Source organism: Hypanus sabinus, chromosome 14 (genome assembly GCF_030144855.1).
Source record: "Hypanus sabinus isolate sHypSab1 chromosome 14, sHypSab1.hap1, whole genome shotgun sequence".
Classification (NCBI taxonomy): Eukaryota; Metazoa; Chordata; class Chondrichthyes; order Myliobatiformes; family Dasyatidae; genus Hypanus; species Hypanus sabinus.
Window position 1 is genome coordinate 53,372,590 of NC_082719.1, and position 11,157 is coordinate 53,383,746.

The following is an 11,157-nucleotide window of genomic DNA, read 5'->3' on the forward strand; positions in this document are numbered from 1 at the left end:
AGATAAGTCATTGAGAAAAACTATTGTGCTGTTACTATGCATAGAGGCCTGAAGCACTGAAACAGGCCCCGTGCTGATCATTAGATCCTCATCTGTATTCATCCCACTTTGCCCATAACCACTATGCCTCAGAATTTTAAGTGCTGGTCAAGATACTTCTTAAAGGCTGTGTTTCAAGATTCTGACCAGCCTCTGGTTGCATTAAATACCAGTATAAAAACTTAAACATTTAATTCTTTAATTTTAATTCAAAATTCTGACCATGTACAGCATATCATTTCAGTGTCTAACTAGCAATATCTCAGCTTAATGATTATCACTTTTAAATCAATATGGGTCTTTTTAATGTATAATTTTAGACATTCCTACCAGTGAAGTGGATGGCTCCTGAGAGCATATTCGACAACTTGTACACTACTCTGAGTGATGTCTGGTCCTACGGCATTCTTCTTTGGGAAATATTCTCTTTAGGTAGGTGCAAACTCTCTATACGATGTTGTTCCAGATAGTCTCTTGCACTAACAGCAATATATTTTGAATTAATGACCGTCTCATGGAGTAATATTCTGTGTGTAATCCATGTTTTTGGCAGTAGTATTTCTGGAGGTTATTACATGCTGCTTTTCACTCTTATATCAATAATTAATAATGAAACACATTGGATCAAGATTGCATGTAGTAAATTAAATGTGACATTTTTGAAGGGGACTTGACAAGGCCATAGATGTATTTGTTCATGTTTTCAGTGCAGATAGTGATTATTAGGGTTGGCAGTGAGGATAGTGCATAGTTGGTGTGCTTGTACTGGACGTCCAGCTCTGACTGCTGAGTGCTGTCAGAGTCACATACTGCTGGTCTAATTGAGAACTTGCAGTAAAGACCAAAGTTTGAATCCAGGACATTAGGTCATTGCTGACTATATCTTCAATGTATTTTCATTATGAATAAACCATCCCATTGCTCTGCAACCACTCTCATTGATCTGATTAATGTAATCAGATCACTATGAGGAAACTATTACCCTACAATATTGTTATCAGTAGATTGCTGACATTTTTAGTTAAAGAATGAAGTCATTTTAAAACAGCTGGTGATTGATACACGACTTACTTTAAATACTTCTGAACTTCAATGAAACTAAGTAACTAGCGCAGCGAAGTCCACTATAATTGTTTGAATTTCTGTTCGATGCACATTTGTATCGCCACAGTAGAGTAGCAGTCAGTGTAATACTATGACAGCTTGGGACATCAGACGTTAGAGTTTCATTCCAGAGTCATCTGTAAGGAGTCTGTACATCTTCCCCATTGAATGTGTGGGTTTTCCCCAGCTGCACAGTCCAAAGACATATCAGGTAGGTAAATTGGTCATTGTAAATTGTCCTGTGATTGGGTTAGGGTTAAACTGGTATTGCCAGCGTTGGCTGGGATGGAGTGGCTTGGAGTTCAAAGTACATTTAATATCAAAGTATGTATACTATATACAATCTTGAGATTCACACACAAAATGCTGGAGGAACTCAGCAGGCCAGGCAGCATCTATGGAAAAGAGTACAGTTGACATTTTGGGCTGAAACCCTTCAGCAGGATTTGAGATTTGTCCCTACTGGCAGCCACTAAACAAAGAAACCCAATAGAACCCATTAAAAGAAAAAAAGATCATCAAACACCCAACGTGCAAAAAAAACCAAATTGTACAAAGAATAAAGTAAGCAAATAACATTCAGAACTGAATTTCATGAGAATCAGTCTGCAGCCAATCCAGGAGCCCATTAGTTGCAGGCCATGGCCTCAGTTCAGTGCAGAAAAGAGCAAACTTTGTGGAGCAGAGAGCTGAACCAGCCCTTCCCTTGCCTCCGGCCCAGAAACCCTGACCTTTTCAATCTGTCTCAGGGCATAGATTGTCCAAACCTCAGGTCATTCCTTGCTCTCAGACCTGGGGCCTGCCCCTTCAATTCAGCCCATACCCAACTTCTTTAATTCATCCTGGCACTTAAATTGACCAAACCTTGCTCGGATCCAGGCCCTGCCGCTTCGAAACGCTCTCGGGCCTGAGCTTCACCACCTCGATTAGGCCTGTACCTGATCGTTCCAATCGATCATTTCTTGCTCTTGGGCCCGGGCCCAGTCCCTGCTGCTTTGACTCCAACTTGCCTCCACTCGCTTTGCCTCGGTTCTGCTGTATCGAATCACTCCATCAATGGTCAAACATTGGCTCAATCCTTGCTGTCAGGCCTGGGCCCCACTGCTCAATTTGGCCTGTACACCCCACGCTGCAACCGTTCTGCACCTTTGATACTTCAGTTCATACCGCAAAAATGCCAAGTTGTACAGGCAGTTCAAAAGCTCAGCTCCAAAATGGAAGTTACAGGCTATAGATTGCAGTGATCGTTTACCAGAAAAGTGTGATTAATAAAGTAGTTAGTAGTTTTGTTTATTTTGTTTGCTATCAGCAAGTAGTCACTGTGCTTCACCAGCGCCATCTTAAAACCAGATGAGTCCACCCCATATTGCTAAAATAAATGAAATAAAAATTAAAGTTTTCCAGCTTAATTGATCCTGTAATATTTACTAAAATTCAATCCCATGATGATTTTTTTTGACTTACCATGACTGGCAAAGACCAATTTTTTCTATGACCTTGGGTCTGCTTAAATTGTCATTGCTACTCTGATGTTTTGTATGAACTGCTTTGTGAATACTGTATAAGGAAGTTCAGCTCATTTTTCATTATTTCTAAGAGGGTTATTTTCTCTGTTTCAGGTGGCACACCGTATCCAGGGATGATGGTTGACTCCAACTTTTACAATAAGATCAAGAGTGGTTACAGGATGACAAAACCAGAACATGCTTCTTCAGATGTGTACGTTTGCAGCTGATGTGCTGTGGCTTCCAGCTTCTACAAAAATTATTTTTGAATAAGTATTCCAAGTGTTGTATCAGACAGTTAAACTCTTGCTTCCTGTTTCAATCTTCCTCCATGTAGCTATGACCTGATGGTGAAATGCTGGAACAGCGAGCCTGAGAAAAGGCCTTCCTTTACACGCCTGGCTGAAATTATTGGTGGCTTATTACCAGAAGCCTACAAGAAGGTAAGTCCTTTTTGCACTATGGACAACAGCAGAAATTTACTGCATAATCGGTGCAGTAATCAGTAAGGAAAGTACTATAGATTTGGTATGCTTAAAATGAAATATTGCTCACCAGATCACAAGTAAGAAATGGATAGGGAAGGCCACGCAGAGATTAACATTTTCAGAAATGCTATCAAGCCTCTTCCTTCTGATACTCCATGTGAAAGTAATTTCCTACGCAAGCGAAGCCGTCCTGTAACATGCCCTACTATTGCCATTTAGTGGTAGAATTGTACCTCCAGATTCCATCTTTGCATTTCCAGCTTTGTAAGTGCTGTGGTTCTATGGTAGTTTGTAAACTGATAATTTATTTGTGATAAAGCAGAATAGAGAATTCACTTATGTGCTAACTTCTTATCTTCTGCTCTCTTAGTTATATAGAGCATGTCAAATTTCCAAAATCTTGCCAATTAGGGATAAACACAAGTGAAACTATCTCTGACCACCCCATTGAATATGAAAAGAAATGTAACGGTAGTGTGTCCAAGCAGGTAAAATACTGCACAACAGGATTAATGATGCTGTATAATAGACATCAGTGATAACAAGTTTAGATTGGCTTAACCAAGCTACTGAAGCCTGACCATGTAAACAGATATAACAGTGTAACATGGAAACAGGCCCTCCAGTCTACCAAGTTTGTGCTGACAATCAAGAAATTTTCTAAACAAATCATACTTTATTCTCCACATATTCTCAGTGTATTTGGATGAAATTCACTGTCAAAGGGAGTACATGCAAACTTCACATAGATAATTTGAAGGACAGGTTCTGGATCACGAGGGCTGTCAGTCAACAGTTCTACTAGCTAATGCCCAAGTGTTTCAGGTTATGATAGAATCAGATTGAAAAATAACCTCAGGCTTGGTAGTGTTCAGCATAGCCATGGTTGGATCAGGTCAGATTTTAATTTTGTTCCCAAAGAGATCACTAATCTGGACACCACAGAATGCAATAGCTCTTTTTTGATGTTATTCTCTGTGATATTGTTGACATCTCCCATGAATAGATGAACAGAAGGACTGATATTTATATGCTGCCCTTCATTTCAAGAATTTACTATCAATGAAGTGGTTTTGAAATGCTACTGTAAGAAACAAAGGAGTTAATTTGAGCACAGTCTCACAAACAGCAAAGTGACAATCTGACATCATCATTTATTTTGGTGTTGTCGATTGGGGAATGAATATTGCAGGGAAAACTTTTCATCTCCCCTTCACCGTATTGCTGTAGGATCTTTTATGTCTACCTCAGAAAGTAACTAGTGTATTTCTTTGGCGAACTGGCAACTCAAGTGTTATCCTAAGCTTTGGGGTTCAGATCTTCTGGATTTGAATTTACCCAGAACCATATGCCAGTGAGGCAGGCATGCACCCATCAGAACATATTGACATCTGCTGCAGAAACTTCCTAGTCAAATCTTCTAATTAGATATTTCTTTGTAACTGAGCAGAGCTACAAACAGATGAATGATGACTTTCTGAAGAGTGACCATCCAGCTGTTGCTCGCATGAGGGCAGAGTCCACTGATCCTTACATTGGAGTGAACTACAACAATGGAAATAAAAAGAAAGACCGGGAGAGTGGATTCGATGAGCAGCGGTTAAGTGCTGACAGTGGCTACATCATCCCACTGCCTGATATTGATCCAGTCACAGACAACGACCCTAGTTCTTCAAGGAACCGCCATAGGTAAATCTATCTGGAGGTGCAGCATGTTCAGTGAAATCCTTGCATGGTTAAATCTAGTGGATGTGGGCCTCTAGTGATTATGTAATTAGTTTAGAAGTCTAAGGTTCAGATTAATAATTGTGGCATGAATTCAAGTTCCCAATGTCAGTAAGGGAAGCTAAATACAATAAATGTAATAAATCTGGAGTTAATTAGATAGTGTAACAGCGGCTATTAAACTACTGGAGTGTCTCCAAAATAAGTTATCCAATTATGAAAAATACCTTCTATCCTTACATGATTAAGCCTGCATGAACATGAAATTGAAATGGTTTGCTAAGCTCTTGTTCAATAGACTGTAGAAGTTTAAGAAAACAGCCTACCTACCACATGGGGAACTTGGGATGGGTGATAACAGCTTGCCATCATGAGTGGTGCGTGCATTCTATGAATGGAAGGTCAATCAATTGGAACACTTTCTCATTGTTAATATTGCTTCTTTCACCAGACTTAGTATAGTAACACCTCACAGGACAACGAGCAGAAAATTGTCCCCTGTTTGAGGTATTAGAAAAGAATTAATTTTCTAAAATGCTCAATATGTACTGAATGGACTAAGTGCAATAGTAGATTATTAACATGAATGGGCAATATATGGTACCCTGGATAGTGATGCCAACATGAAGAATGAAAAAATTAATATAGAATAAAGAGAATTAAAATCACGCATCATGCCAAGTAACATTCCAAAAAGACCAGGGGAATGTGGCTATTAACTCAGGGAAAATGATATATGAAAATGCTTAAACAATGCTTTAGTTGTATGGCACATTGGTTAGACCTTAGTTTGGAGTATTAGGTTCCATTTTTGAAACACATTATAAAAAAGTTATGTGGGCCTTGGAGAGATTTACCAGACTGACAGTAGGCATTAAAGGAGTTGATGGTGGGATTTTAAACATTGAAATCTATTTGCAGTTTTTAAAATGACAAACCGATTTGATTTGGCAGAAACAGCCCAAGAATTCTTCAGGGCTGGGAACACAGAAAGGGAGACAAAAGAACAAAATTTAGAACCAGCTTATTTGAAAGTAAATTCTGGAAGTAATTTTTCTTATGTGGAAGAGAGCATATAAAGAATTCTCTCATGAAAAAACTGCCTGTTGGCTACTAGCTGAGGAATAAGGGGAGGGGATGTTAGAAAGACAGAGAAAGCATTGAAAACTCAGAGGAAGTCTTTATGACTGAAATTGATAGATTTTTATTAGGTAGGGGATCAATGAGTATGGAATAAAGTAAGCTAAAGACATAGTCTGTTACAGTGTAACAGAGTCAGTTACACTGTAGTAGAATGATGAAGCAGACTGGAGTAGCTGAAAAGCTTTTTCTGTAAACAAATGTTGGAGGAACAGATGGAAGATTACTTGTGGGCAGACATGTTTGGGGGAAAGTCAAAAGTATGTACTATCTGACAGCATTAATGACATATTAATGTCAACTAATAAAGAGCTCTTGGAAAATTTTGAGGTGCATTATATAAAGAATGGAAAATTTTGAGGTGCATTATATAAAGATAAAGATGCATGTATTCAAACTGGCAGCTTTTAATTCATAGGAGGTCCATTCCAGGTGCTGATTGTAGGTCCGATCTAACCCTCGGCATCTGATTGCTTTAATATTTATGTCAGAACTTCTGAGCTCTCTTATTGTTTCCGCATTTAATAAATATATGTTGAAGGTTTTCACACAAAAACTTACAGGAAGTTTTGCTGAAATTCATTCTCCCAGATATGCCTGTCAGCTCTCCAGTGATTCTCCTCTCACCATTCACACTAATTGCTGTATACACTAGACAACTAACTTCCCACCCAGCTCATCTTTAGGATGTGGGAGGGTATTAGAGTAGCATTGGGGTAATCCACATTCAAAGAGAGAACGTGCAAGCTCCATGCAGAGAGTAGCAGTGGTCTGGATCAAATCTGAGTCCGAGTGTTATCTGGTGTGGATGGATAGGTAGAAGCAGACCAGGAAGACTTGATGGTGAATTGGCTGGTCACTATGGAGTAGTGACCTCCCAATTATGTCCCATCACTTTATGGATCAATGGAAGCCATACTAGTTTTTTACTCCACTGGGTATTTGCATATATTTTCAGCATTAAAAAAAAATAGACCTTTTTTCTCTTTTAGTTCCCAGACATCTGAAGAAAGTGCAATAGAGACCGGTTCCAGCAGCTCTACCTTTATAAAGCGAGAAGATGAAACCATTGAAGATATGGAAATGATGGATGATGTAGCAATTGATCCTTCAGACTTAGTGGAGGACAGCTTCCTGTAACCAGCTTTTTTGTGGGAAAATAAACTTGCCCTATCCCAGACATGACCTTCTCTATAACCACTTACTGAGGCATGCCCAAGCAGAGAAGCTTGAGGAGGGAATTTGATGGTACATCTGAAAGTGAGGCCAAATTGGAAAGATATCCTGGGACCAAGATATGATTTGTATTATAGTACATATCATATGTCTATTTCAGTGCATTATTTTTCTATTACGGTACACTCTATAGTGTTTATTTTAGGGTGTATACCCACTGCTATTCCTCTGGACTAAACATAATGCTAAACAAAGTTGTGTGTTTCAAAGACTTTGCTTCATCAAAATGGTCCTATATCTAGATATTTCATCGCATTTATCAGACTGCTTCATATGCACATAATGATAACCCTTATTAAGAATGTATGCTGTGTACTTAATGTTGTACCATATGAATTATATCTACATCAATAGATAGACAATGACTTTAGTATTCTCCAGGTGGGTTACAATCAGTTGTTTGTCATTGTTTTCAGATACCAATGCACATCTTCATTTAAACAGGCATTCTTTTTAGTGCTTACTTTCTAACTACAAAGGACTTCTATTTTTTGCAAAGCACAATTTTTTGGGAGTAACTAACTGTAAAGAATGCACTGCATCTATGCAAGATCCTACACTTGAATATTTCAAATATTTGTGTAAACTCATGAAAACATCACAGACGTGAACTACAACCTACATTGAAAAGCTAAGAGCTTGGAATCCACAGTTATAACTCAGTTTGTGGATTGAGCCAACATATCAACTGACTTGTTTGTCAATGCAACCTTTTGGAAATCAAAGGATTTGCAGAGCATGGAGAACTGGTATATTTGAGCCAGCTGTAAATGACCTGGTGAATTGTGGCCAAGACATGCCAACAGTTATGAAGAGGAGTTACTGAAGAAAGTTCTCTTCAAAGTGAACTAAAAGGAAAAGCAAGCCGTTTCTTTTGAGCCGGGATTTGAAGGATGAATCTGGTCATGGAGAGCGTTGGTTAAATAGTAAACAAATTATAACATTACTTTATGGGCCAAATACCACAAATACTTCTGAAGTTTAAGGAGGATGCCATAAAGCACAGAATTCCATTATGTAAATATTGTAAATTCATTCTTACTAATGTGCTGAAAGTCAACTCATTTTGAGGCATCTTAATTCATTAAGTGAAGTGATGATATGCTATTAAACTGAACTTGGCTATCATCAATAAGGGAAGGACCCTTTACATTTTCTAAGATTCCAGGCTGGAGGATTGAAATGTTTTATAAAACTGATGTCTTTACCATACATTAAGGATCAGCTTTGTACTGAACGAATCAGTCATGACAGAATTCTATTGAATGGTCTAAAGAACATTAACATGTATCATTTAATGAAAGTAGCTGGCTTAAAAATTGCTGTTTGAATTTGATAACTAGTCAAGATACTAGTCATAATCTGGATTAAGTTTTCCGATTTTTTTCTGTGTATGTGTGTGTGTGTATATATATACACACAAAATTATCATGAAACCTTCCAGGGATAATCATTAGATAAAAACTTCTGAGAACTCAAACTAAGAGCAACATTAACTTAGCTACTTCCTAAACTATCAATGCAAAAATTTAAGCACGTGGTTAAAGATGAATACAGAAAATGCTGGAAATAGTCAGCAAGTCAGGTTACATCTGTGGGAAGGGAAATAAAGTTAATGTTTCCTGTGGAAGACCCTTCATCAGACCTAGGAAAGAGAGAAATGAAGCTGAGAGGGAATGTCTGTGTTAGGGTAAAACCTAGATGACCATGGGGCTAAGCTGTAAACAAACAAATCTGATCACTGAGTGAATGGGAGCAGTTAGAGAGAGAGAACAGACAAACACACACACACACACACACACGCACACACACACAAATGTAGGAGTTATGAAATACAGATCTAGAATATCTGACAGGACAGGTTGGGAATATCTTCCACTCACAGAGGCAGTGCAAAAGAAAACTAAGGGAAAAAGCACCAAAGAAGTCAAGCCAATGACACAGATGAACTGAATGATACAAAGAAATCAAGCTACCTGAAGCTGTATGAATTGCATTTCATATCTCTTACAGTCTTTTGTCTGTGTTCTCCTGCCCTTGTTTATGTTATCACCCTGGATTGACTCTTTCAGAGACCTACCCTCACTGCAGGTTTATGAGCTCCTTTCTTTCCCAATATGATGAAGCTGTTCAACCTGAACCATTGACTCTGTTTAATCTCCCCTTATATACAGCCTGAAATGCTCAGTAAGTCAAGCATTTTTTGTTTACAATTTAAATTTAGAGCAAATTCAGTTAAAAAAATCATTAACTAACAAGTTTTCCCACCTGATGACATGATTTAAATATTGTCATTGAGACGGGCTTGGAGCCTAGTAGGGATAAGTTTGGATGTTGTTTGGCTTATTTCTGACTCAGTGAAGACCACCTTTGTGCTTGTATTTTTGATTGAGCAAAGTGCATTACTGAGCCTCTCTGCTCCAAGCTACTAACTGTTAAGGCATTAACATATTATACATTCCATGGCACATTGCAGTAGCTGTATAGAGTAATATTAGAAAATATGTATGAAGAGAAACTGATTACAAACCACTTTTTCAAGTGCTTTCCATTGTTGTATTTTGTCCTGATATTGATGATACTACATACTATCTCCTGCTCAAATCAATATTAGAAATCATAAAACACTCCATATCTAACAATAAAACAAGAGCAAACATATTAAGAGACTATTGAAATTCATGAAAATTTGTTTTCTATAAAATGTATGATAAAATGTAAAGAAAATAATGAGTAACTTTGCAGGCTGATATGTTCAGTATTTCCATTCAGAGAGGGATTTCAAATATTAAATGAACAAGCTAATGAGGCAGATCAAAATGATGTAGCATTGTCTAGGAATCATGACTTTTTCTTTGAATGGTTTGAATGTTGAATATTATCCAATGGTTCTACAAAGTTACCAGGCACATTGGATATATATGATGATGTTATACATCACTTCTGTATATATATACATATATATATGTGTATTTCAGTGTAGTCAATTGAGTTACTGCCATACATTTATGAATAGCTGTATCACTGCCTATGTTTATATTTTTGACTGTGATGTTAGCCACAGGAACGTTACATGTTGCACTTTTGAATGTCCTAAAAGTTATATTTTAAAATGTAAAAAAAACGAGATGATTTCAAAGGGATTGAATTGTTAATGTGTATTTGAATGCATATGTGGGTTGAAGTTTCAGACATTTTATTATGACAAAATTACACAGTTTTAAATACTTTTTTAAAAAGAATTACTTTATGTTACATCAAATACACATTGTCTAAACTCAGAATTTCTATTTCAATAAATTCGTATGAATTTAGTGACTGAGATTGGATCATCTTTCCCTCATTTCTATTTACAAAGTTGGATTGATTGTCATGTGCTCAGCTGCAATGAAAAAATTACTTGAAGCAGTATCATTGGTACAACCATTATCTGTGAATCTTGTAGGTGAGATTCTTAGTTGTTGTTGGAGCTCCAGTCATCCATGCAGGTGCATTGTATTTTGTCACAGTCTCACCTGTGGCTTATAGGTGGTGGGAGGTTTTGGGGAGTTGAGAACTGAGTAGTTCACCTCAGTAAATCTGTTCTCTGACTGGCTTAAGTAGCTAGATTATTTATGTGGGGCAGGTCAATGGTGCTTTGAATGTTGTTGCTGAGTCCTTGGTGAAATTAATGCTACTGAATGTCAAGGAATTGGTTGGACTTTTGTTAGACATGGTTATTGCCTAGCATTTGTGACTTCTGAATATAACTTGTTACTTATCACCTGATGTCTTAATTTATCCTGGTCAAGCAGCCTCTGACTGAATCACCCACAGACATCTGTTGCTAATCATTTTGAAACCTCGTGGACAGTCCAGCACATTGCCAGAAAGGTAAAGGAGACAAGTAATTTGGGTCCCTATTGGCAAACGGTTAGTGA

At 37.7% G+C, this 11,157-nt stretch overlaps 1 protein-coding gene across 5 annotated transcripts in view; it reads left to right on the forward strand.

Annotated features, from left to right (window-relative positions):
• The window catches only part of pdgfra (platelet-derived growth factor receptor, alpha polypeptide), a 50,626-nt gene extending 40,075 nt beyond the window's left edge, over positions 1-10,551 (forward strand). For 4 of the 5 annotated variants that reach the window (XM_059989211.1, XM_059989209.1, XM_059989210.1 and 1 more), the window contains 5 exons: positions 360-471; positions 2,763-2,862; positions 2,986-3,091; positions 4,587-4,825; positions 6,994-10,551. In XM_059989211.1, the coding sequence (XP_059845194.1) occupies positions 360-471; positions 2,763-2,862; positions 2,986-3,091; positions 4,587-4,825; positions 6,994-7,141 (705 nt within the window). In that variant the 3' untranslated portion in view covers positions 7,142-10,551. The remainder of the gene's footprint in view (positions 1-359; positions 472-2,762; positions 2,863-2,985; positions 3,092-4,586; positions 4,826-6,993) is intronic. The other variant, XM_059989212.1, reaches the window with a different exon arrangement.
• The last annotated feature ends 606 nt before the right edge of the window (positions 10,552-11,157 follow it).